Raw genomic sequence first — 25,897 nt, forward strand, 5'->3', positions numbered from 1 at the left:
TTTCTCAATAAATAGACCGATTTCGGATTTCGACTTATACTGAACTCTTTCCCCTTGCTAAACAGTTGTTTTCACTTCCGCCTTACCATATCTCGTATGCAAACTGCCCGTCGGAAGAGTTGCCATAACCCAGCTAACCACCGTTCACCTCCAGCCCGAAATGATTGAGGACATTGGCGTCCCCAAAAACGAAGTCGCGAAATGGGTCGGGATCGCCTCGGCCGCGTCAGCCAGCTGCCAGGCCGCCATGGCCGTGACCTGGGGAACCGTCTCGGACACTGTCGGTCGCAAGCCCGTCATCCTGTGCGGCTTGACCTTCACCATGATCTTCTCGCTTATGTTCGGCCTGTCAAAGACTCTGGCGACGCTGCTCGCTTCCCGTGCGCTGCTGGGTCTCATGAACGGGAACGTCGGGATCATTCGGACCATGGTCGCGGAGATGGTCCCGGAGAGGGAGTTGCAGCCGCGTGCATTCAGCGTTATGCCGCTGGTTTGGACAATTGGGAGTATTTTTGGGCCGGCCTTTGGGGGTGCGCTGGCGCGCCCCGCGGAGAAGCATCCGGCGATTTTCGGGAATTGGCAGCTTTTCAAGGCCTATCCTTTTTTGTTGCCCAATCTGGCATCGGCTTTTCTGTTCGTTATCGGGATTACGACGGGGTGGCTCTTTTTGCATGTAAGTGCGATTCGGATATAGGAGATTGGTGAGTGTGCGTGCTAATGGCAGACAGGAAACACTGGCAGCCAAGAAGCATCACCGCGATGTCGGGTTGCGGCTGGGTCAGATGTTGGCAGGCTCCTGTAGCTCTCGCAGAAAGGAGTTGTCCTATTCCGAGACGCGGGAGGATGACGAAACAACTGCGCTGCTGGGACAGCATCGGTCCACAAAGAGCACAGCTACCAAACGACCGAGTTGGAAGGAGGTCTTTTCTCCGCAGTCTACACTGCTTCTTCTCGCCTATGCCATGATGGCGATGCATAACATGGCGTTTGACTCCCTACTTCCGGTTTTCCTGCATACGCCGATCCAGAGACTGGACGGAAATCCAGAGGTGCGGTTGCCGTTCAAATTTATCGGCGGGTTCGGCGTCGGTACGTATCTGTCTCTCTCTCTTTCTCAAGCCGCTGTCTTGACACTTCCTGCATAGACTCCCAAACGATAGGCATATACTACACCTTGATCGGTATTATCGGCATGCTCATTCAGTTCTTCATCTTCCCGGCAGCAGCCAAGCGATTTGGGGTCCTCAACTGCATCAAAGTCATTGCCGTCGCCTTCCCTGTCGTCTACTTCTTGACACCTTTCACTGCACTCGTACCAGCATCGATCCGGAGTTTTGTTGTCTTCGTGCTCATGCTCAGCAAGCTGACATGCACCATCTTCAGCTTTCCTTGCTGTACCATCCTCCTGACTAACTCTGCAGCCAGCCTCAATGTGTTGGGGACCCTGAATGGGGTCGGCACAAGTGTCAGTGCGGTTGGAAGAGCGGCTGGGCCTGCACTTGTCGGTGCGGCGTTTTCCTATGGAGTTAATCAGGGCTACGTCATCCTCCCTTGGTGGCTTCTGGCCGTCTTTGCTGCCTTGAGTGCGGTGCCTGTCTTTTGGGTAGAGGAGACAGATGGCTTTCAAGGCAGCCAAGAGTCGGAATCGGACGCTGCGGAGGATTGAATTTGAGACTTCTCAACGCGGCCGGAGTCGCTGCGCCTTCGTCATCTTGGACTCCCACGCCTATCAAGGGCACAAAAAGGCTCAATCTGAATAGTGAAAGCCAATGACATACCATCGAATCCGTTCCAAGCACAGCATTGGACCGACTTTCAAATCTACATCCCACCATCCACCCGGCGTTCACTTCCAATTCCGATATCACATTTCATGGCTTGTTATGATTTACGCTTCTTAATGCTTTATGGGCAACGATTGAATGCATATATATGATTTATGTCATCTATCAAAATAGGACTAGAAATATGAGTCTCTTTACACCATCTATCTCCCAATGGTGGCCTGACCCTAGCCTAGAAGCTCGATCCTATTAGTAATACAGCCAGCCGCTCGGCATGATCCACATCCGTACGCCGTAGTATAGTACTCCGTTCTCCACCAATGACACCACCAATTCAGATGTCACTGTCCAGCTAAGGCTCCTAAGCTCTTCTCCATCTGTCAGCAACCTGCGTATCTCGGCCTCGAACGTCGGCCTTAACCTCCTCTGGGACTCATCTATCTAAATCCTACACTCGAATCAGTCCACCTCAATCCCAACCGTCAACATGGTAGGCACACCCTTTTGTCAACAGTCCTAAGCAGCTAGCTGATAGCAAACAGTCGCAATCCTCCCTCCCGAGTCCCACGAACTCCGCCGCCGCGCTGTCCCTCCTCACGTCCTTGGGCGGAATCATCGGCTATGCCCGTACGGGCTCCATCCCCTCCATCGCGGCGGGTCTCTCAGTTGGTGCGCTGTATCTGTACAGTTTCCTGCGTCTGCGCGACGGACAGCCCTACGGCGAGGAGATCGGGTTGCTGGCGTCGGCGGTGTTGGGGGGTAGTTCCGTGCCCCGGGTTATCAAGACGAGGGGGAAGCCCGTGCCTCTTGCGTTGAGTGTTCTGGCGACGTATGGGCTTGTGGTTTTCGGGTTGGCGTTTCGGGAGAAGAGAGCTTCAAGGGTTTGAGTTGAGGAATTTGAGTTCGGTCTGCACAGTGGACCTTATGCTACGGGACTCTTACTTTACAAATGGCGGAGCGGAACAATCGATTTGAGAGAGTTTTAATTGATACGGGATGTCACTTTCTAGGTCCAAAGCATCGTTGATTCGTTGCCTACCTTTATGCTAGAGAACTTACAGCAGCATTCATTTGACAACCCAGGGGTCTCCCGTCTCCAAATCAACTCACGTGGCAAGAACACGAAACTTGTCAAGTTCGGACGAACAACTTCCCATGGTAGCCAGTGATATCAGCCTTGCTCGGTGAAGGTTGACAACCAAACTCACCAGCACTCTATCGATGCTCTTCAGTCGTTCATTGTATCTCGTTGCTGTTTCCTCAGAAGGCCCACCCGCATCATGATGGCGACGAGGATGGATGAGTATTGTAGCAGCCCCTGTTCAGTTTCAAGCATAGTTTCTTCTTTCTTGCACTTGATGTTGCCATGGTACTGAGATATTAGGGGAGTAGAAGGCATAACAAGAGGATGGAAATAGTCAAGATGAAGCTAGAACTTGATATGCATCGAACTTAGCTGAAATCTGTGATTCGTACCTCTGTTCAGATGTCTGACCGGAAATCTTGAACTGATTCTGAACGGAAATGGTGTGTGCGTGTGTCAATTCCGAAGGGTATGTTCGTTTCGCAAATAGTCAGTCGGCTCACAGTCGCCGCACCAATCATCATGCTTTTCACTGCGCAGAATCGAAAATCTTGTCTGATTCCCGGATAGTCCCCACTACTACAGCAGCAGGGAGCTCTTCAAGCGTCGTTTCTCCTCGACGGTCAGGAACAAATGCGTACCTTGACAATCTAGCCATCTTTTCCTCCGGACTGGTTTCATTATCAGAGTATACCAAGCGTGTCGGTTTGGACTTGTCCTTCTTCGACGGCTTCTCTTCAGTGGTTGCACCTGCACCAGCTGCAGCTTTGGCCGCGGCCTGGTCAGCTTCCTTCGCTGCCCCAGAGACAAGATCATTGACCGAAGATGATATCGATGCAGCCTCCGCCCCCGGTGCTCTTCCGCCATCTGGAACAGCAGTATGCAAACCAGCGTTCGGAAGGGGGTGACCCATGTGTATTTGTTGCATTTGATACGCATTAACTGGCGGGGGTTGGAAAGCGGGCCGCTGTGGGAGGCTAGGCGCGGCCGGTAAGCTACCAGAACGTTGTGGGAATGCCGGAGCCGTTTGAGGTGCTGTGTGTAACGGGGAAGCTTGTTGGTGCGGTGGTATCGCAAAAGGAGGTGGCGTTGTCCCATAGGGCGGGGTAGATTGCGCAGCAGTACCAACCGGATATGGCTGTGGAGTGAATCCAGTAGGTGTATGCTGCATGGGGTACTGTGCTTGTGCGCCTGGTGAGAAATTTGGATACACGGGGCTCGCCGCCTGCGGGAATGGAGAGCCGGTCCCTGCATAGGGTGGAGGATATGTAAATTGTGGAGTCGCGGCGGCTGCAGTCTGAGGAGAGTGAGGCTACAAGATCGCAACAAGTTAGCGTCAGAATGCTGCCTCGAATCAAGACAAGGAAACTCACATATCCACCCGGACCCTGTGTCTGCCCGGCACCCACAGGAGTCGCCTCTCCGCTGCTTCCTCCGGCAGCAATCTCCGCTCGTTTAGCCTTGTGTTCAGCTAAACGCTTCTTCAAGTCGGACACGTCTCCAAGCTTGGGTCTCTTTGCTGGTTGGCCGCCAGACCCCGTTCCTGAAGGTGGATTCCCCGTCACGGCCTGCCGCTCCGCCTCTGCTTGCTGAAATTGAGCGATCACACGCTGGTTGTGAGACTGGACAACATCATCGGGAACACCTTCCATGCCAAAGATTTCGACATCAAGACCCGAGCGATTGGGGAGCGCATTGTCGACGGCCGAAAGCTGTTCCTTGTGCACTTGGCTCATATGCACAGACAAGCCTGATTGCACCCGGTGAGCGAAAAATTATCATGAAAGTGCTATATGTGCTGTATTCACTCACCTCCAGCAGTGTTGAGTCTCCGGCCACATCTCTCGCATTTAAAATGCTTCGCCTTCTGATGTGATATAAGGATTTTGAGATCGTCGAAATCACGCTCACAGTAATAACACCACGGCCGAGCCAGAAGCTCTTCGAGTGTTGGGCCACGTCTCTTTTTACCCATTGTAAAAGATATATGCCAAAGCCTCAAGTTCAATGAAAGCGGATTCGATATTGTTTGGAATTATTTGTGGAGTGAAAGTGTGGAGGAAGAGTCCGATAGCGTCAACGCGTTGACTTAGGCTGAGATTCCACTGATCTGAAGTTGGAATCATCGAGTCACGTGGAGTAGCGGGTCTGGAATGTTGTGTTGTCACATGACTTTACTTTGCACAGCAGCCAGGTGACAAACGATGCATGTCTAGGAATGGATAAAGAATATAACACAAGTTCCAGTCAGTAGCTGTCTAGATATGGATTTATCACCATTGCTCCATACGAATCTCACGTACAATTTTGTATGTAGTGACTTTAACCACGAGAATATGGAACAAGGAAGTTCATAACTTGGGACATTAACGGGAAAGATAACTAATGCAAAACAATGTACATTGCCCCCATCAAAGTCGAAATCAGAATGCAGGTGGTTCCCAATACATTATTTGTACAGAGCCTCTCGACCAGCATGGCCAGTAGTACAAGAACAGGCGGATAAATAGCATGTACATGGCTCAATCAAATCCCCGGCACCTTCGCTCAAAAATAACATGCCAAACATACAATGTGTTTCCGAGAGAAAATGCTGAACAATGACAGGTGCAGTCCACTGATCTGAGGTTCGCCGTAAGAGTTGTAGATAATACAGAGAAAAAAGGGTGCCGAACTGCAGATGTAGATGTTTTGCACAAACTTGTCTGTGTTGAAGAAAGTTGTGTATACGGAGGCATAGACAGCACCAAGCCCCTTCAACCCAACCACCCATCGTCTCTTTCCAAATTTGCTTAATTCACCCAGAAGGATCGAAGGTAAATCCATCATATAGCGAAGAGGAAGGGGTGGATTGGCTATCCGGGCCGCGGGATGAAACGCGAAGTAAAAGCAGGAGGACGGACAAGACCATTTCTGCTCATGCGGGTCGCGCGTGGCCTGGTGGCGGCATTCCAGCCGGCGACGCCCCGTATGGGCTGTAGTAACCTGGGTACGGGGTGCGGTAAGGCACCGGCGCAGGAGGCTGCTGAAAAGGTCCCGGAGGACCTGGGGGAAAAGATGCGACGCCTCGAGGATCTATGGGCGCATATGGAGAAGCCATCGACCGGACTGTAGGCATCGGCGCTAGTCCGGGGGGACCAGTGGGCAGAGGGAGCGACACAGGCTGCACAGCTGGTGCGGGGGCAATGGGCCCGTCGACTTGCGAGCTCACAGGGCCTGGAGTGCGGGACTTGGCTTTCTTGATCACGGGATTCTGGACCTCCGCCGCCTTCCTAGCGGCCTCTGCCGCGCGATCCGCCGCAACCTGGGACTTGGATCGTTTGGGTTTGCGGATTCGGCCCTCCCGGTTGAACCGGGCCCAGTGGTTAAGCATGGCCTCCGTGCGCCGGGGGTTCTTGGCATTAGCGATCTTTTCTCGCCGAGCCAGCTCAGCTGGGTCCATGGATTCATTGGCTTCCGCGCTTCTCGCTGGAGTGATTGCAGGAGAGACAGCCGCTTGGGCTCCGTTACGCGCCGGCTCGATTGGCGCCAGTTGCGATAATGTCCCAGAGGAGGTGGAAGGAGGCCGGGCCTGCAACGGTACAGGATGTGGCACTGAGGCCACGACTTTGGTCTCCCGGCCTCGTCCTCGAGCTGGAGCTGCGTTCGCCGCTAGCTGTGGCGTTTCCGAAACGGCCCGAGACGGACCGCGGGCGGCACCTCGCCCACGGCCTCGGCCTCGTCCGCGACCGACACCCCGGGTAGCAGCAGTTGTAGGAGCAGGAGAAGTGGGGGCAGAGGGAACGGGTGTATTGTCTTGTGTTTGCTCCACCTCGAGCGCCGTACGGCGTTGGCGGGTGCGCCGCTTCGCTGGTGGCATAGAGTCTTCTTGATCCTCAGCAGGCACAGGCGTCCCGAAGAAAGCGTCATCCGTCTCGATTTCTTGGCTAGCTGCTTCCAATTCCGCTGCTTTACGTCGGCGCGTGTTCTTTGCGACGGTTGACTGGGCTGGTGGTTTCGGTAACATTGGCACGTACGGGATGCCAAATTTGTGGATTATCGGCCATCCATCAGGGTTGGGGTCGCCCTTGGCTCTAATTTTGGCGGTCTGGGCGGCAGTCGGCATGAAGCCACCCTGATCGAAGGGGTCCTGGATGCCGCCCGGAGCTTTGGGGTCATACTTATAACCGTACAGCATTGCTTCCCTTTGACTCTCGAAAACAGGGGGTTCCTCTAACTTCCTCGGGTCCGCACTGGCTTTGCCTTGCTGTCGAGTTGCAAGTCTATAGAGCTTGTCGATGGCTAGATATTCATCTTGCCATGTCTTCAAAGTGAGATGTACATTCTCAGTGATCGCATAGAGCTCGTCGATAGAGCGATACTCTGGATCACGGAGCTGGGATAGGATGTTCTCAAGAGGTGTCATTTCGAGAAATTCTCCTTTCGCGACTTTTGTCTTTTTGTAAGGATCGAAGCGCTCAGGTAAGTCAGACGCGTCGCGCTTCATGCCACGCTTGGGATTACGAAATACCGTATCCCAGGTGTATTCGATGTCGTCAACTCTGTCCTCAAAGTCCTCCGAGAATCTGGAGACATCGTTGATATTCCAAAGTTTATAAACACGCTGCTCAATGATGGAAGTCTGTCCACGAGAGAAGCCATCGAGTCGAATGGGAGTAGAGAGACCAGATATCACTTCGTCGAGCTCGCCGTCAGGGCCGGTGTCATATGTTCGGACTACTTCTGTCTCTTCAGCTTCACCTGTGTCTTCAGCCTCGACATCGTCAACTCCAGATGCTGCAGCATCTTCAGTGAGCTCGCGATCGGTGTAAAGCTGCCCATTTGGGGTATGTTCCTTTGCGGCACTGAGAGAGTATCTCTTGGCAGTTTGCGGGTGTGCGGCAGCAATGTGCTCTTTGAGGGTGAAAGATTCATCGTTTGGTGACTTAGAGGTATTGAAATATTGCCCACAGAGGTAGCATTTGGACTTATGAGTCAAAGAAGAAGGCGATTGGGATGTTTGAGTTGAAGTTGAGTGAGCAGAGAGTGGCTCGGAGAATTGTCGGCGAAGAGACGAGGCCTGGCTGGCCATGTCCGAAGTATGGTTCATCTCAATGTCGCTCTGGGCGACAGGAGCCATACCTGTGCGGTGAAGAATACTCCAGAAGGATGAACGAATCTGAAGTAGATAGATAAGGGAATTTGATGCAAATTGAGAAACAGAGAATTGAATTCTTTTCCCAAATTTGGTATCTAAACATTCAATGTCAGTCAAATGCAACTCCGAAAAGGAAAAAGTTCGCTTGGGAAATGCCAAGACGCCAACAGTACTTCGGGACTGCTGTGCGATCCAGGGAGCCGCCACAGTATGAAGGTGAGAAGAGGAGACAGATGCAGATATGTTATGAGAAGCAGAATAAATAACTTGAGAGTCGATCTGGAAATTGATGATTTGAAATTTTAAAGGACTGCTGAAATGAGAGGACGGGGCATTGCAGGCTCTGACGGATGAATCAAGAGTGGTTCTGGAACACACGACAGCCACATACATACCTTGAGAACGCAGAAACAGTCTGTCAGAACAATTCGGATTAATAGTGATTATTCGGATAAATTATTCGAGCATAGACTCAGCAGGGCAAGGAGTCTCAACAGCGATGGACTGCTTTGACGAAAGGGCTGTCTTGTCGCGAGTGTCTGACAGGGATAATAGGTAGGAAGTACGTAGATAGTTCAGCAACAGTAGAGGCCAAAGTAAGCGCAGAAGTCAGTCTGCAAGGCACGCTTAATCTGGAGAAATAATCAAATGGAAATGATAAAGTGCAGATTCGAAGATATTAAATATTGAGAAAGCAGATCGTGGTGTTTTTTTCATGAAGCTGCTCATGGAAGTTGGCATTCAGTGTGGTAGTAGGAGATTTTACTATGGTGTTCAATGTAAAGAAAAGGAGAAAGGAGAAGGGATGGGAAAAAGGGTAGAGGAAAAGAGAATCTAGCAGCACTGGACACCATACATCAGTCAATGAATGAGTCCAAAAGTACTCGGAAACTTGGGGAGGATATGTAGCAGATGACGGGCATGTAGTAGTGAATGAATGAAGAGTCTGTGAAAAAGGTGTTGTTATCTCCAAGTAAAGAAGGTAGGTATCTTGGCTGTGTACCTGCTTTACCATACAGAAGGCCCACTTTATCCGCAAAAGTGTGTCTCTGGGCCAATCCGGAAGTGAACGGCCGGGCGCTTGGGTAGACCAGATAGCCAATAATTAGCATTTAAGCTGGTGTACGTTCAGTAGTCGATTTTGGTATTACCTTACCATACATTGGTACCGTACCATGGTAGATTCCCAAAGTAGAGGTACCTGCCTGGGTAGTAGACCCTATGTACCACTCTGCCTGTGTTGAATGCAAATTACGCTCTGATAAAATTAAGATCATGATAATTTGGGTGGGTAATGCAGATTCTGTATTCGTATTTGATCTCGGTTTGATATTCAGACTATTGACGTTGTCTCAATATCCTTTCATGTAGCCTTTCATCATTGGGTCGCTTCTACCTAAAGGCATAGAGTCGGTATTTTTATCCGTACTGAGCTGTAATGCATGTTGCTTGACATCATTCGCCTCTGGCCTTGATTATACCGTTTCTAGACGAGAAACATCCTAGAGAAGATAGCATAGAGGCTAAGGGACTATTTCCATGTTGGGAGGATAAGCGGGGATCTACGTCGATAAGTTCCCAGGTCAGTCTGTTGTTATAATAAATATTCTGTGTGATGATTACATTGCACTCGTCATTAACCTACATTGTTCTATTCGAAGTCTAAAAACTATGGAGAGGATGGGTTATGGTTGAAATTCTCACATTGTTTGATGAGATGGATCATCTAGCGTTAATTCCGGACAAACATAGCGCGATCACTCTACGACACCTACTCTTAGCCTATTGCTCTGAGATCTTGTACTAAGCAGCAAGTCATAAGTGGCATAACCATTCTTGATAGAGAGCTCGGTATGAGTCTCAGGGGCCTGAGGCTGTATAGGATTCGTGACAGGCGCGGGAAGATGATGCATAGTTACTCTATTCAGCTGACAAACTGCGTGTTATCTCCAGATTAATAAGTCCTCGCCTGACTTTTCAGACATTAAGGAGTTGTTGGAATCCAGAAAACATGATCAAATGCTCAGTAGTGTCGTATACTGCACGTGCAGGGGAATGGCGATGCCTTTTGGGAGCACTTTGAATGGATGGAAAAAGCATATTTGACACTTAAGGATTCTTCTCCCCCACATTCAGGGCAACAAGAAAGCGGCTGACACAGTTGTACGCAGCCGATGTTGTCGTTATCTCGACGATTTCCCTCTCATTGAAAAATGCCTTCAGCTCCTGGAACACTTCCTCGGGAACAGTGACAGTCTTTGTCATGGCATCCGTGTACTTCAGAACGGCTCCTTCAGCCGGACTCAGGATCTTCTCTTGAATTTTCAGCGAAATATCTGCATGGATATCGCGAACAACACGCATTCCCTCGTCACTAAGTCCACCTTCTTCCAACAAAGGTGCGTGGTGTTCCCATTCAAACCAGGCTCCATTCAGAACAGCCACACGGCAGATGATAAGTTCCTTGATTATCGTGGACAAGGTAGTTTTTGTTCGGATTGCCCCGATGAATGAATTCCATCCATCTGCCACAGGATACGAGTGCAGAAGTGCGCGATCAAGTGGTAAGAGGGCCCCAGGGGCACGTCTGGCTCTGACACGAGCGAGGATCTCCGCCTCTTCCGGAGTGCTAGTAGGGGGAGGGTCAGAGACGTATGGAAGACGCATGGTGAGATTGTCGACTTCAAGAACGTGGCCAGATTCCAATAGGCACAGCTCGCGCAGCAAATGACTTCAATCCGCTTTCGAAGGTCTATGGGGTACTCAGTGAGTCATCTTTCAACGATTCTGATGCGGTAGACCTACCTCAGGGATGAAATAGAATGCTATGAACGCAATTGGTTCTGCGCAACCTCGAACTCCAAGGCCTGAGCCCTTTTTTTGATATATACGCTCTATATTTAAGGGCTTTCGCGCAGTCTGAATATGGGGAGTCACGCTATTTATGTATCGGATGACCCCACAGATCAGTCCTTTGGAACGGGCCCCGCCGCGGGGAAAGATGCGATTGTATCACTGCTCGTGGTAAGTACCCTTGGGCCAAGCCGCGGATTGTCGAAGAGCAATCAACATGTCATTAGGTGGTCCTCCGTGTATGCTCAACTCTATAGTCTCTAGCTGCCACACCGGATATACTATTTTGATCACTTCAGGCAGGATGATTCGTCGGGAATCCTCCCGTGTCGCCGCAAGGATGCTGATTGTTTTCTCATGGCGCGAGCTGTGACTCGAAACCTGGACAACGAGCTCACCATTTCTGAAGCTTTCTTTTGTAAGACTTTCGAGTCAGATTTATCTGCTCGCCGGATTTTCCACACTCACGAGTCCCATTCCCGTCGGTGCTGGCTGGCTTTCGCAGGACATTGCGGAGTGGATCCGCGATCTTCCGTACGGCGTAGAGGCTCAACAGCCAAAATTTATTGACCTAGTATAACAAAGGGTGAAGAGGATGCCTATAGGTGGCATGAGACAAGCTGCTGAAAGTGTGACCAATCCAAAAGTTCATTTGAGACGCGAGGCCTAGCTGAAGTATATATTTAACGACTATCTGGATCCTAACATACGTTCAGTAAATAGTATCGCTCAGAACGTAAATTTCGGTCGTCTAATGAATCTCAGACAGTTGCTCATCATCGCTCGACCATTGTTACTGTAGTCTCAAATCAACAGGTTGCAGTTGACAACTGAAAGAGGCATCCAAATTTCATAGTTCGTAGATCAAATTGCTCTAGACAACACGCTAACGCTCCTTGGCGCAGGTCATCAAGTTCCCCACCGCCCAAACATTAATGCCCCCCATAAGCTCCGGCCACCCTTCTCCTGAAAACTATCTCGGCATTCTTACGTTCCAGATACACGCACACCATAAGGACAATGCCTCCAAAAGGCGCGAAACCTACGAGCGATGAGCTCCTCGCCCAATTCGACGACCTCGGCATCGACTCGACGACGGAGAAGCAGCCATCGAAGCCGACAGCTGCATCCACTACCGCGCAGTCGGAACAAGATATCCTGGCCGAGCTGGACAATCTAGCTTCGCAGCGCCCAAGCAGTGGGCCTGGCACTCCACGGCTTTCAACGAACGAGCCTAGACCGGCCACCAAATCACCCAAGCCAGCAGCAGTAGCTACACCTCGATCTAGCGAAGACAAACCGGCTTCTCGTAAGTCCGGGGAGAGTGTTCGGTCAGCCCGTGCTGGAAACAAGCCAACAAATACACAACCGTCAGAGCCCGAGAAGCTAAAGGTGCAGGAGGCTCCTGCCAGCGGAGGTGGAGGATGGTGGGGAGGTATTTTTGCAACAGCCACTGCTGCTATGAAGCAAGCTGAGGCTGCAGTCAAAGAGATTCAGCAAAATGAGGAGGCCCAGAAATGGGCGCAGCAAGTGCGAGGGAATGTTGGAGCTCTCAGAGATCTAGGTTTGTGGACAGTATTAGTTTCCTTCGTTTGATTCGTGCTAATCATACTTTCTAGGTGGCGAGCTCAAGAACAAGGCCCTGCCTACATTCACATCTCTGCTTCACACCATTGCGCCTCCAATTTCCTCTCATGAACGGCTTCAAATACATGTCACCCACGATATCTCGGGATACCCCGCTATCGACCCTATCGTTTACTCCGTTTTTTCGCGTGTAATGACACAGGTCGAAGGTGGAGACCTCCTCGTCATCCAACGCGGTCAAGAATCCGCCCCGAAACGCGGACTTGACCTTGGAACCTCATTCTCCACTGCAGGCTGGCAAGATGGCCCGTGGTGGCGCACTGTCACACCTGGAACTCCTCGCAGTATCTCGGCCGTCCGAGGCATCGTGGAGGCCACCAAGCTTGCTCGGGCGAGCGCAGAATCATATGCCACCGAGTATTTTGCCTCGAGGGGCGGAGTTGAAGAAGCTGCAAAACAAGCAACTCAAGACTTGAGCGAATCCAACCCAGTTCGGAGCAGCGACATTTTCCTAGCTATCCAAGCCATCAGTCAGACTTCATCAACGGAGCTTTTCCAGGCCGGCCCGACCACGGAGATGGCGACCCCTCCTGGAGTGGTTGACGTTCCCGAGGCGACAGAAGAGGAGGTCGCATTCGCCCTTTACCTCCATGACCCCATCCATGGCATTGCCTTCCATACTATCTCCCAGACAATACCCCAAAAGTGGATCGATTGGCTGGATACCGAGGCCCCGGCTGTCGCAGACCTCAACGTGGAGGACGCCAAGGTACCGCGCACGACCATCCCGGAAGATATTGCTGAGATTGTTGTCAGCGGGGCTGTCGATCCCCGCGAATGGGTGGCGGAATGGCTTGAAGAGTCTTTGGCATTAGCCATAGGAGTCGTTGCACAGCGTTACGTGGCTCGGAGAATGGGCGTTGGTGAGGGGGGTCCCGGTAAGGGCAAGATGCGAGCTGAACACGCGTCTGTCGTAGAGAGTGGGGCAGGAGAAGCTGCAAGAGCGCTCTAGTTGAGTGTCGGCTGTTTCAATTCATACTATTAATATGCCGCTTCACAGTTCCTGCGTGATTTAATATGTTCATACCATTCATTATCCGCTATACCTCGCTATACCAAGTCCTCGCAATTTAACCCGTGCTTGATGATTCATGAGCAGAGCTGCTTTGCAGCACGTTTCCCCGCGCTTGGATCGGGGACATATTCTCCTAGCATAAGTATCTCTTCAAAACTTCAGTCTATGAACCTGAAGCTCTATATGTTGTCTGCCAGTCACAAACCCATATTTACCCCGGTGAGCCGGCGATAACAATCATCATACCTCGAGATATCCATGCTTTGAGTTCGAGGATCGAGAGCTCACAGCCCACCCAATTTGTCATGTTGCCTTAGAAAAACTATCCACGGGAAGACGATTGTTTATACCGGAACGCATACTCGCCAAACTAGGGTTCATAGCATAGCATATCGATCTCCGAAACGTACCATTATCCAGCGGTCCATACAAGCCACTGTATCCTGAACCCTCTCAATCGCGTAACCAAGCACTCCAAGCAGTTTGATACGCCATACGAGTTGTGCTAGGTGCAACGGCAAAGGCATTTCAAAGCTCGCGTTCGGCAGAAGGAAAAATCGAGGACTTTAGCAGTATAAGGGCAGCGAGTTAGGATCGTTCAACCCCCTCCAAATGGTATTCCATTGAGGGTTACTCATGAAATCCGGTGCTTAAAACAAAAAGGAAGATATTGACGCAGTCCATTTGGTGCTTGGGCGTCGATGTGAAAGGTGTCTGTTGCTTTCGGTGCACTTATGCAGTCCGTTGAGAGTCTTGTAACGGGCAATAATGTAAGCTACCCTATACAGTCGAACCAGTACAGCGTTCAATCTAGCAGCTATTATGTAGCTTAAGGTCTGTATCCCATAGAGGGAGAGGTTTTAGGAAGGAATGGCATCACGTCTTGAGTGCCTGAGGCAGGATATTTGGGATCGATGAGTGCTCTATTTCTTGAGTGTTATTTTCGTCTCTTTTTCTTTTAATACCCTACTTTTCGAGGGACCGGCGTTGTCTGATCCAGTGAATAAGTGAATACTACCCGGTCCTTGAAGAGGATTTCGGAAGAGAATGGAAAAGAAGAGGCAGGAACCTGTCGTGTTTTAACCACACTCATACCTCTGACGTGGGTACGACGAGTCAATATAGGGCTGGAATCTTCCACTTCGACCAGCCACCACTTCGATAGAAACACATTGCTGCCATAGAGTTTGTAGAGTGACTCGCTATCCCACCGTGAATCGGAATAGAATCAGACAGTATCGTTGCTGGATAGGGGATGACTCTTCGACTGGGACAGTTATCATTGAATATATAGACCTTCCTGAAAGGTCGAGACTGCCAGACGCAAAAAAATTAACATAAAATCAATTAGAAGTATTCATTTTCTGAAAGTATTCACTATGAACCACACATTACAGCTGTTCTGAGCCACTGAGCCAGAGAAGCAGGGATTTCTGCCTGAAGCGAACCAGGTTTTCCAGTACATATGCATCATAGTGAATGAATTCAGTGAATATCTTCCAGACTGTAAGCGAGCCAGCCACTGCATCTCGCACTATTTATAAACCCTCCTCCCCTTCTCTCTCCCTCTCTTCTTCTTCTTTTCTTCCCCACCAGGCGCAAGTCTAATACAAGTCCACCTCTGCTGACTTGTCCTAGTTGCGATCATCGGCCTTTTCTTCTTGAATGTGTTGCTATGAAGACTCGTTGTTTCTCAACAGTCCCTGCAGAATGTCAGCTGTAAACTGCAGCCGCTGGAGACGTCCACTGGTGGGACAAAGTCATACGGCACTGCTCGAAGAAAAGGGGAAGTTCTTCTCTCGAGAATGTGTTGCTATGAAGGCCTGTGCTATCCCAGCAGTCAGCATGACCCAGCTGTACCTGCAGCCATTTAAACGGAGACGTCCAATGGTGGGATACAGCCATACGGCACTGCTCGAGGAGAAAATCTGGGTACAGGTAAGCATCTTCTCCCACTCATGTCTTCGTTCCCATTCTTCTTTTCTCGCCTTGCTAACATCAACAGTCACTCGGGCAAGCCGACTAAGACATTCCCATTCCCGATGTTTCGGCTTCTTTGACATTCCAGTAAGTTCTTCTTTGTGTCTTCAAGTTGCTCTTGTGATGACACTACTCGCTGACTTGTTCGCTCATCTCCAGGACAGAGTGTGGTCCTCCTAACGGGGGCTTATAGGGGTAACACCCAGAGTCTAACCTACTCATCAGCACAGCAAGCAAACCGCCTTTGGATTCCGCCGAGTTCTGGATACTAACGGAGCAGCTGAGGGGTTCTGGGGGCCAAACCTACAAATCTGTGGAGATTGAGGAGTTCTGGGGGTCAAAGTACCAACGCTGTGGGAACTGAGGGGTCTCAAAATCCTACCTGGCCAGTAGGTGCCTGTTCATCTGGATCCTGGAGGAACCGATGGCAGGCCTCCAGCGACGAGCTCGCACCTCACCGTGGTGCTGGAGTCCAGTAGCCATCTTGGCGAAGCTAAGACGAGCTCACTTTGTATTTACTTCTTTGCTTAGTTAGTTTTTCTAGTGTAGGTAGTTGCAATGAGACCATGTTCTTACTTCATGTGGATGTTTATACAAAGTAACATTTGACTACGTGCAGCGTAGCCTGTGTTGACTGACAATTTGTTGGTGTACGGCTTTCACAGACGAGCAGTCGAGCATTTGGTATGGTCACCCTCGCGCCTCATGTCGGATTCAGCGAGCCGAAGCAACTAAGAAAGAAAGAAGGTAGGTTAACCACCGAATTTTTTTTTTATGTCGAGGTCTGGGAAGGGACCAACGTCTACTGGTTCTCGAGCAGGGTTAATCGAATAGCCAAGTGGTGATAATGCAAGAAGAAAAAAAATGAACCTTTGCGGGTATCTATCTATGGTATTATCTAACTTTCATGTCCATGAGTCAATCAATCATCAAGTTCCAAGGGTCCATCAAGACCAGAAACGTGCGAGAAGTTTGCGGTAAGGGGAGTAACACTGTATTCGACAGTCAGTTTCTTGCAACCGGGATGAACGGAAAATGATAGAGAATGCTAACCTAGTACTTCCATTCAGAACGGTATGCGCATCAGTTCCCTCCTCGCTTGCTTGCAGAGCTTTCTTCATCTCGGACAATTCCGCCGACCAGGCGAAATTGCGTTTCTTAAGGTGCGAGCTGCCGAACCCATTCACAGCTTTCGTGCCTGAGCCGTTACTCAGTTTCTCGGGCATTTCATCTGAGTGGTTCGAGTTTCCGTTCGTCAACCCCGGCGTAAAATGGCCGTTGGCCTGGGTCACTTCGGCGTAGAGACAGCCCTTCGACCAGTAGTAGGGTAGAGTGCGGGTATAGCGGACAGGTCTGGTTTCCACGTCCGCGCGCATTGGCAAGTTCAGATTGTACAGTTCGACACGCTCGTCCCAGTTCTGGTACAGGTGGTTGACGACACGCACAGCGAGCCTGGCCGCGGCGCGGATGACTTCGATCGGCTGCTCGTCCTTGCTGCCGAAGGAGATGGCGATACCGCGCTTCCCGCAGATCGCGGCTTCCAGGGCGCCGCCGACGGTCCCCGAGGAGAGGTTGTAGATCGTTGAAGCGTTGCGGCCGTGGTTGGGGCCCGAGATCACAAGGTCAATGGGGCCTCGGTCGGCGAAAAGGTTGAACAAGCCTAGTTGGGTACAGCTGGCGGGTGTGCCGTTGGTGATGACGACCCATTCGCGATTCGACTCGTTCTCGTCGGGGGTCTCGTACGCCTCGTCCCATGTTCCGTCTTCCCGAAAGGCGTCCGGGGGCACATATGTTGCTTCTAGCGCGGCTTCGATGATGTGTGCTTTGCCGATCCAGGACCGAGATCTCGCTGGGATTGCGACGGAGACCTGATGGCCGGCGGCCTGGAGAGCATCGACAAATGGGCGGATGTATGGAGACAGGCGCCGCGAGGGCGGACCGTCGTCATTGACAACCTGGGATAATGATCACATGAGTATTTTGTTTCTTTTCTTTTGGTGGCTCGCCAATCTCCATGCGCCAATGGGTACTGAGCGCAAGGTGATACAGAAAAGAGCAAGGTAACTTACCAATATATGCATGCTGATTGCCAACAGTACCTTGAGCGCTGAAAGATCTTGCGGGGCAGCGTCCTTGATCCAGTTTGCAGAAACGGCGTCCTTTGGCTGGAATGTGATGCGGAGTAGTGTTGAACGACCCCCCACGGGCAGATATGATGGTTATCTTTTCTACGTCGCCCTCGATTTGACACTGGAGGAGATAGTATTTATAAGAGTCATTGCGCTCGGTTATGATTGAGCCCTGGGGAGCCTTCTCAACCTATCCCGACTACCGAAAACATACCGGGGAACCTCCAATCTGGCTACGGTGAAGCTGTTTTGCGCTGCGGGGGTCCGGATGTTGTGTGCCTAGGAGAACTTCAATATCGATGTGTGTCATATTCGTAACGAAAGAATGTCATATCATGTACTATACTTTAGTATCGTTAGTATTTGGTTGACACCAAGGGCGACAGAAGGGTAATATACTGTACGGAACATGACATAACGCAACCTGAGGGCAACCAAAAAGAGGCTGCGGTGAAGACGGACAAATTGCAGCGCAGAGGAAACTGGTTTCCCTCGGATCCTCCGCTACATATTAGTAAAAGAAAAGAAATGGTCAGCTGCTCATGTTCAAGACTTGAAGCTGAAGTCTTGTCAGACTCGATCATGAAGTTATGCCGATGAAGGATCGATTGAGGCAAGGACGGTCAAATTGTATGCAGCTTTATAAGGTTCTAGTCCACTAACTAATCTAATAGTCGGCTACGGGTCTCTGTGCACATCCAGGATCTCCGGTCTAGACGAATATCCCCTATACAGAGTAGAGTCAAAAGGCAATTATGCAGAGGATCCTCATTATCAAAGCCGTATTCTTGAATGCTTGTATTAGATAATAATAAGTAGTATGGAGAACTTGTAGACAACTGCCAACTGCTACAGGATGGACAGAGATACTCTCATTAATAATATACTTCTAGAAGATGCATAAGAATGGCTCAAACCAACTCAACCACGAAACCGACATGCCAGAGCCAGAAGCTAAATCTGCACCAGAGACAAAAAAGCAAGAGGCAACGGCTATCGGGCAACCCTTATCCGTATCAAGTTTTGATGAGACGATTATGTCGCGTAATCCGGCCCATCCGTAAGAGTATCAGAGTTGGAACAAGGAACGGGAATTTAGGTTTGGCCCTCAGTGCGCCCTGGATTTTGACACACTGGTACCTAATGCCCCTTAGCCAGGCGACCCATCTTTTTAATTGATGATTCATTTGGGTTTCGCGGACTGTACAGAGGAGAGCCCTTGAGGAAAGGATAACCAAATAAGTCCAAGAAAAACTTGCAGCCCTGAGAGATTGGCGAATGGCCATCACCTCTTGAAGCGAGTCTGCCGGGCAAATTGACCATTGACCATCTGCATGGAGTCCATCCACCTCGTGCCCGCCCTCAACCCTCTTGTCCTTCAATGGCCCCAATTCCTTCGCCCCCTTGACTTTTTCAAGACAAGGCAAATAGAATAATAATAATAATAATAATAATAATAATACTCCGTAGTTCGCCTTCTTACGCAGCATCGATCCGTCTTTCCGTACTCGACAGTCAGAGTCATCCTGGACGTCGGACGTTTCCAGAATCGCTGAAGGCTGACGGAGACCATAAAACAAGGATTAAAACGAGTCATTGTAACCCCTCTTTCTTCTCATTGAAAAGTAGTGATCCTCCAACCTGTACCCCCTTTATTACAGTGACACGCTGCCACAGAACCAGATATAAGAGGCGATCCAAATAATCCATTTTCTCTACTCTGGGCCAGTGCTAGCTTATCAAAGCACGCCATCGTATTATTATTAGTGAGCCTGTCCCACTGCAAGCTTCACATCGGAGGCCGATCGCCGCAAAATCTTTGGTGGGGAACACCATCAATTCAACCAACCCGCTTCAACACACTTGTATCACATTCTGTCCTCACCACCAGACCATTCTTATTAGTATTGTCATCAGTCCTTGCTCCCAGTCTTCAATCGCTCTTATATCATTGTCTCGACTGTCTCCGTTGGTCTCCAGGCGATCTGGAGATACTCCACTCCATCCTCATCACTCTTCGCGCTTCACTTGCACCAGAGGGAAGAGTCCAGTCTTCCCGCTTCGTCAATTGCGACCAAACAATCTTTGACGGATAGAAAGTCACATCCCTCTTGAGTTCCTGTTAGCTCGAGAGGTCTTCGACGATTCACTTCCTCGACTTCGGTTTCGTATATCCCCTGTATGGACTGCGGGACTGCTGGCGCAGCTGCGGGCATTGACCCCAAAATACTCGACAATTGGCAGTCCGATACCGCTTTTTCGATAGCTTCGTGGGAACACGCCGTCTACGATCAGCAACTTGAGTGGGATACCAGTCCAGACTCGAATCAGGATGAAGCAGACATTGTGGATCTAGGTATTCTACATGGTTCACTGGCCAACGATCAGTCCAGCGCGTCCGTCTTTGGGCATAATTCCGACCCTAGGTTAGTGCAGTCTCCTCTCCGGTCTGCAATGGTCGCAATAAAAGTAGCTGACGGATCTTTGATTTGCTTGCAGCAACCCAGGTCTCACATCGCCCGAGAAGTTCAGCGTCGCGGATGCCGCCATCGAAGGCACCATCAGCGGGACCGTGAGCCCCAGAACCTTGCCCTCCTCGACTGACGATAACTTTCACGTCGACGAAACATGGCCCCAATTCCAGCTCATCAACTCAATGGCAGCTGGACTGCCGGTGGACGCGCCTCTGCTCTATCCTTACGCGAAAGACCCGACCTCTAACAACACAGTCATCGTCGACGATGGAGGAGAGCTCTCCGACGGACAAGGATTTTCAGACGCTCACCCGGAGCAGTATCTGACGTTCCAGAATCTTTCTCAAGCGTTTCAATTCGCCGCTGATCCCTGGGCCGAGCCGTCTGCCAATCTCAATTCGAATACGTCGGCGCAAGCACCCATCTCCGTTCCTCAGATGGGACCGCAGGTACCAACCCAGATTATCAATCAGTCTCGCAGCTTCCAGGGCTCGTTGCGCCCACTCGAATCGCGCTGGCTTGAAGGCCTCGAATCCCAACTGCCTACGAACCTAACTTCGCCTGCCTCATTATCGACAAATTGTCAAGACCACCCCTTACCTAAAGATGACAGAGGAGTTCAGGATGCATTTCAGTACAAGTCAGAGAGCTCTTCCGTTTCTGGTGATCTTTCAGGAGTTTACGACTGCTCCTACTCGGCCTTGAGTGATGATGTGCCGGCATTTGCAGAGCGACAGCTGGAAGACGACGGTGCTTGGAAGGATGAGCAAAAGGAGGAGTCTTCGTCTGCGACCTCGCAGCCACTCCAGAGTGCCAGTGCATTCGTGGTCAGCGAAAACCCCCAAGAGTCTTTCTTCATGACTGCTCCTAGCAGATCGAGGGCTTCGTCGACCGCTCCGCAGCGAGCCTCTGGCCGGCCTCAGGCACTCGCTTTGCAATCGGTGGCTACCGTCAGAAAGCGAAAGCAGCGTACGTCGAACGTTAGCCTCGACCAGAATCTGCCGAAGCCGCTGCAGATTGTCCAAGAGGACGGCCAAGGCGGTTCCATTGCCTCCGCTGATTTTGTGTCTCCGCCTCGTGGAGCACGCCGCAAGGGGCCTTTGAGCATGGTTGGCAGGGCCAATGCTGGATTGCGGAGGAAGAACAAGGATACTTGTGTTCAGTGCCGCTTGAACAAGCGGAAGGTTGGTTTTACCTGCCTCGGGCTTGTCTCTGTCTCGTGTAGCAGAAAGCTGACAATTGTAGTGCGATGGAAGCTCTCCGTGCGACGCTTGTCGCCCTACCTTACACGAGCAGCCATGTGCGCGTGCTTGTTTTGCGAGCATTGTCGAATATGGAACATGTAATTATATCTGTACGTACTCGACCCTTTTATCGTAACGGACATTTTTGACTAACAACAATAAGCTCAACGAGCTGTCAACCACCCAACCGTGGATCGCTCTGGTCGGGTCCGGATGGAAATCCCAACCAAATTCGACTTGAATGACCTTTTGACGTTCCTGGGCGAGCGGCAAGGACGGTTCAACATCCGTGCTAGTCAAGCATGGGGATCATTGTACGTTTTGGACTTGGCAGAGACGTACAAGTTCTTGAAATCATTGAGCGAGTACAATGGTAACTCGCGATCCACCTTTCTCGAATTCATCGACCGTCGGATAGTGGAGTCGAAGGACAAGTCCAAGAATTGGCTGAGCTGTGTCAAAGACTGCGATCCGATGAACAATATCTACGTAAGTGCTAAGCCATTCTATTCTTATCTTGTATCCTCGACTGACTTGATCTCTAGTCTCTACTCTCACAATGGAACAACATGCCTAGTCGTGCCAGCTATAGCTTCGTTCCTCTGCAAACTGGAGGCCAAGAAAGGCCCATGGACATCCACAACCCCGAAGATCAACGCGAGATTCTGCTAGCGGCGCAGCTGTCGCGGATTGTCTGCCGCATGCTGGAGGTTGAAGGGTTCCGGAAGCTTGAACGGGACTTTTACAACATCAAGTGGAAACAGATCTCTCAAGAGACACACCTGCGTTTCCTGGGGCAACTCGGACATATCCTTCTATCTCTTCGGTGGCGAGTGTCCTGGTGGAAGCGCCTTGGGGACGGCGGCCGCGAGCCCGACCCCTCGAAGCAGCATTATGAGGATCGAGTCGAACTGCTTTGCCGAATTCTCTATGTCTACTACACCTGTGTGCTGGCGAAGCTTCCTTCGTGGTCGACCGCTGATGTGCCCAAGGGCGTCTGGTCCACTTACGCTGATTCTGAAAATGCGGTGTGGGACGATTTCCCCCTGGATCCGAGCGAAGATGGATTCAAGAACTGGATGGAACGAGGCCGCGAACTCATTGAGCAAGCCGGTGTCCCGAACCGTGTCTCGAAGATCTAGGTGTCGAACTCCCCTAGAGATTAAAAAGCAAACCCTCGCTTGGAAAAAATTGTTGATGGATTGGAACTGGAGTTTTGCTAACGATACCCATGCAGCGTTTTTCATTTCTGGTCTTTACTTCTCTACGAGTGATGATTCTATCATTTTTTGTACATACCGTTTTCACCTAAGTTTCATGAGATATACATAGAGTACTTATGATAGTCCTCCACTCCGTTGACCTACGCAGTAACGCAACCAAACACATTACCAGTAGACAGGGTATCTATACTTCATTAATCGTATCACTATCAGAATCGATCGATCGACCTCAATTCTTCTTTCCCCCCTTCTCCTTCCCCTTCTCCTTTTCCGCCTTCTTATCCTTCTTCCCCCCCGCAAGCAACTCAAGATGTCCCGCCCTCTGCGCCAAACTCCTCTCCGTCTTCGCCGTCAACCCAGCCGTAAGCTTCTACTCAACCGTCAGCACCAGGCACCCTCTCCAACAAATATCTCTTCGCAGTAATAGCCAACAACGAACCTTCGTAATCTTCTGCTGCTTAATCAGCGTCGCCTTCTTGGGCGCAATCTGCCGCGGTCCTCGCTTGGGAGCTAGCGCCGTGGGCCTTATCATATAATCAGCAAGGTGCGAGTTACTTTTCTTGTGGTTGTGGGGTGGTTGGAAGATCACGTACCGCTTTGCCGTGCTCGGCTTGGTTTTCTTTAGGGGGCCTTGGGCCATTTTTGTTTTTGTCTCCGGGAGGTGGAGCCTGGGTTTGTGGTGGAGGTGAGAGGTATGTGTACTGCCAGCAGCACGGATGATCTAGGAATTGCAAAGAGGGTTGTTTGAGATTGGGGACGATGCGATGTGATGTGCTGGTGTTGTGGTGCATGGGCTGGAGAAAATTGCTTATCGGGTTTATCTATCACGTGATATGGTGATCGTGGTGTTTTGGGTGGGTACGGAGTACTCCATCCTAATAAGTGTAAATAGGTGCAAATGCGGATATCGAGATTTAGCTATTTCAGGAGACTGCCAATACTAGGACAGATTCTGCGAGTATCATTGACTTGTAGCGTATGTAGGACTTGAATGGTGTGTGATATACTAGCGTACTATCAGCGTGGGGAAGATCACTGGGCTTTTAGATCTAATGACAGTCGCTGCGGTAGCTGACTCGGTCTATGCGCTCAATATATTTTGCCATATCTCATTAGAATCCTGTCTAACAATAGCCGCGCAGACTCGCATTACAATGGCAGGCTGGAATACAAAGAAAAGACGTAGAGTATATTCCAGGCTATGCTGAAACACGAACGAAGTAAAAGTGAAAGCTCGGCACCTCAGGGTCAAAAATTATTATGTCCATCGAAGAATTTACAGATCATGAACGGAGATTGACCCCAGCAGGGAAGACTTAAAAGGCGAGGACGGCGAGAACACCAGCGGCAACAGCACCGAAGCTGACAGCGATGCGGTCGGCAGCACCGGTGGAGAGGCTAATAGCCGGAGTGGTGGCAGAGGGCGTGCTGGAGCCGTGGGGCTTGCTGACCAGAGTGCTGCTGGGGTAGGCAGAAGGAGTAGGCGAGCCAGAGGGGATGGAAGGTCCGCCGGTTGGGACGACAACGGGGATCGTGGTGGGCTTGACAGTAGACTCGGACTCGGGGCAATAAGTGGTGGTCTCAGTGGCGATGATGGTGACATCGGAGCTAGCGGGAGTAGGAGCGGGAGTTTCGGTCTCGGGGGCGGCGGTGGCTGTCGGGGTCACACTGGCGGAAGAAGCGTCGGCAGCCTTGTTGGGGTTGGAGATACCGAACTGGGTCGACCACTGGTACTGACCAGTACCCTCGACAACAAGAAGGAGACCGTAGTGGGTGACATCGTTCTCGAGCTCGGTGCTGGGGGTCCAGGAGTACGAGCCCGTGTTGGGGATCGCCTCAGCGATGGTAGAGAGGGGAACCACGTTGGTGCTGGGGCCGCGTAGAAGGACCAGAGAGACGGGGCCCTGAGTGGTGGGATCCCACGTAATGGTGTAGGGCTTGCCGACAGGAACCTGCTCCTGCAGACCGGGCTTCAGGATGGCATTGCCCTGAGGAGGCTTGGAGTAGTCGGGCTGAGTGTAGGCGGAAGCCATGGCCACGAGGGCAGAGATAGCAACGGTGACAAAACGCATTTTGTATTGATTTTCTTCTCCCTTGAGGATAAGGCGAGTATGTTAGGCGAAAAGAGCGACTTGTTCAAGAATCTCGTAAGATTTGAAATGAATGACTGGGGTTAAAAGAGTGGCTGTCGTAGGTAATAAACGACGCGAAGAGTTTTGGATGGAGAGAGAAGGGAAGAAAGAGAGAAGGAGAAGAAGGGCAAGGGAGACAAGGATTCAAATTAGATTTGAAGAGCAGGAGGCTAGCATCATTTCGAGCTAAGCCGGAGATTGAGTTCCCCTTGAAGGATCAAGGATGATGAGAGGAGGGGCCCTCGGCCCTCGAATTCATCCTAGCCAGTAAATAGCCTCAGCCCAGTTCAACGGAGTATTATCAGGCATCATGGGCGGATCTGCGGGTCATACCACGGATGTGGGTCGAATGAGCATGCCAATGCCGAATAATGTGTCACAACATACCTCTCTACTCCATAAAGTAATGGCTCTCAAGGGGAAACAATCTCTCTGAGCTTCTCCTGTCCTGGTGCTGGGCAACAAGTGGAATGATGGACACTCAGCAGGAATGGGCAAATGTGATCCTGGCAAATAGGGCGGGAACAAATACTCGTACGCTCGTCTCACTGGTGGAACTAAGATGAGATTGTTTTAGTTCAATTGTTAGCTTGTGTAGGCCTGTAGGATCCCTAATCCTTAAGAATTGCAATTCCAGACTCCTAGCACATCGCATTTCTGTCATGGCCATTGGCCATCGAGTTGGTTGGTATCCTTTCGTCAACGACTCTCACAAGTTTGTCCATGACTTTTTGAATCATGAGCACTGCTACTTTGGATAGGATCTACAGATAGAAATAACAGCAGGGTCTTTGTGATCAGTGGGATAGACTAAGAGTCAACGGCACCACACTGAACTGTAAGGTGGATTTAGTATCACCGTGACCCACTCTGTCGTGGGGGATAGGGAACACAAGCAGGAAACTGATTCTACTAATAGACACTGTGTAGATTGATAATGGTTCAGCCTACCAGTTGTACAGACGATGGAGCAGTATGGGAGGTTGCTGTACGCATCAAAGGCCGAGTGTCAGGAGCATAGTTGAAAACATCGGAAGAATCGATGATGAAGAAGAAGGTGTCGATTTTCTCAACGTTTTCTCCGTACACGTGCAAACTTCGGACATATAGACCAGTACTCCATACCCCGTATGTACACTCCGTTTCCACAAGGAGTCAACACAACATAATCCTGACTCCTGTAGATACTCCTTAG

The 25,897-nt window shown here is 50.6% G+C and overlaps 10 protein-coding genes across 10 annotated transcripts; 4 read left to right on the forward strand and 6 right to left on the reverse strand.

Moving 5' to 3' along the window:
• Positions 1-160: 160 nt before the first annotated feature.
• Aud_010630 (uncharacterized protein) lies at positions 161-1,666 on the forward strand (the record flags this gene model as incomplete). The annotated part of the gene is made up of 3 exons (XM_043295466.1): positions 161-673; positions 729-1,089; positions 1,146-1,666. The coding sequence occupies 3 exons, from the start codon at positions 161-163 to the stop codon at positions 1,664-1,666; spliced, it is 1,395 nt and encodes a 464-aa protein (XP_043151401.1).
• A 605-nt stretch (positions 1,667-2,271) lies between these two features.
• Aud_010631 (TMEM14 family protein) lies at positions 2,272-2,671 on the forward strand (the record flags this gene model as incomplete). The annotated part of the gene is made up of 2 exons (XM_043295467.1): positions 2,272-2,274; positions 2,327-2,671. 2 exons carry the CDS (start codon positions 2,272-2,274, stop codon positions 2,669-2,671), a joined length of 348 nt encoding a protein of 115 aa, XP_043151402.1.
• Positions 2,672-3,397: 726 nt separating this feature from the next.
• Aud_010632 (putative C2H2 finger domain protein) lies at positions 3,398-4,843 on the reverse strand (the record flags this gene model as incomplete). Its single annotated transcript, XM_043295468.1, has 3 exons — positions 3,398-4,180; positions 4,242-4,618; positions 4,681-4,843. 3 exons carry the CDS (start codon positions 4,841-4,843, stop codon positions 3,398-3,400), a joined length of 1,323 nt encoding a protein of 440 aa, XP_043151403.1.
• Positions 4,844-5,785: 942 nt separating this feature from the next.
• On the reverse strand, positions 5,786-7,987 carry Aud_010633 (uncharacterized protein; the record flags this gene model as incomplete). The annotated part of the gene is made up of 1 exon (XM_043295469.1): positions 5,786-7,987. One exon carries the CDS (start codon positions 7,985-7,987, stop codon positions 5,786-5,788), a length of 2,202 nt encoding a protein of 733 aa, XP_043151404.1.
• Positions 7,988-10,114: 2,127 nt separating this feature from the next.
• Aud_010634 (carboxymuconolactone decarboxylase family protein) lies at positions 10,115-10,672 on the reverse strand (the record flags this gene model as incomplete). The annotated part of the gene is made up of 1 exon (XM_043295470.1): positions 10,115-10,672. One exon carries the CDS (start codon positions 10,670-10,672, stop codon positions 10,115-10,117), a length of 558 nt encoding a protein of 185 aa, XP_043151405.1.
• Positions 10,673-11,878: 1,206 nt separating this feature from the next.
• Aud_010635 (DUF5427 domain-containing protein MTC1) lies at positions 11,879-13,457 on the forward strand (the record flags this gene model as incomplete). Its single annotated transcript, XM_043295471.1, has 2 exons — positions 11,879-12,422; positions 12,478-13,457. 2 exons carry the CDS (start codon positions 11,879-11,881, stop codon positions 13,455-13,457), a joined length of 1,524 nt encoding a protein of 507 aa, XP_043151406.1.
• A 2,965-nt stretch (positions 13,458-16,422) lies between these two features.
• On the reverse strand, positions 16,423-17,939 carry Aud_010636 (5'/3'-nucleotidase SurE; the record flags this gene model as incomplete). Its single annotated transcript, XM_043295472.1, has 4 exons — positions 16,423-16,492; positions 16,554-17,455; positions 17,570-17,665; positions 17,844-17,939. The coding sequence occupies 4 exons, from the start codon at positions 17,937-17,939 to the stop codon at positions 16,423-16,425; spliced, it is 1,164 nt and encodes a 387-aa protein (XP_043151407.1).
• A 1,871-nt stretch (positions 17,940-19,810) lies between these two features.
• Positions 19,811-22,489, forward strand: Aud_010637 (uncharacterized protein; the record flags this gene model as incomplete). Its single annotated transcript, XM_043295473.1, has 5 exons — positions 19,811-20,055; positions 20,129-21,287; positions 21,349-21,457; positions 21,511-21,836; positions 21,893-22,489. 5 exons carry the CDS (start codon positions 19,811-19,813, stop codon positions 22,487-22,489), a joined length of 2,436 nt encoding a protein of 811 aa, XP_043151408.1.
• A 310-nt stretch (positions 22,490-22,799) lies between these two features.
• Aud_010638 (DUF2462 domain-containing protein) lies at positions 22,800-23,210 on the reverse strand (the record flags this gene model as incomplete). The annotated part of the gene is made up of 3 exons (XM_043295474.1): positions 22,800-22,940; positions 23,010-23,094; positions 23,164-23,210. 3 exons carry the CDS (start codon positions 23,208-23,210, stop codon positions 22,800-22,802), a joined length of 273 nt encoding a protein of 90 aa, XP_043151409.1.
• Positions 23,211-23,886: 676 nt separating this feature from the next.
• Positions 23,887-24,642, reverse strand: Aud_010639 (GPI anchored serine-threonine rich protein; the record flags this gene model as incomplete). The annotated part of the gene is made up of 1 exon (XM_043295475.1): positions 23,887-24,642. The coding sequence occupies one exon, from the start codon at positions 24,640-24,642 to the stop codon at positions 23,887-23,889; it is 756 nt and encodes a 251-aa protein (XP_043151410.1).
• Between the last annotated feature and the right edge of the window lie 1,255 nt (positions 24,643-25,897).

Source organism: Aspergillus udagawae, assembly GCF_001078395.1.
Source record: "Aspergillus udagawae IFM 46973 DNA, scaffold_9, whole genome shotgun sequence".
Classification (NCBI taxonomy): Eukaryota; Fungi; Ascomycota; class Eurotiomycetes; order Eurotiales; family Aspergillaceae; genus Aspergillus; species Aspergillus udagawae.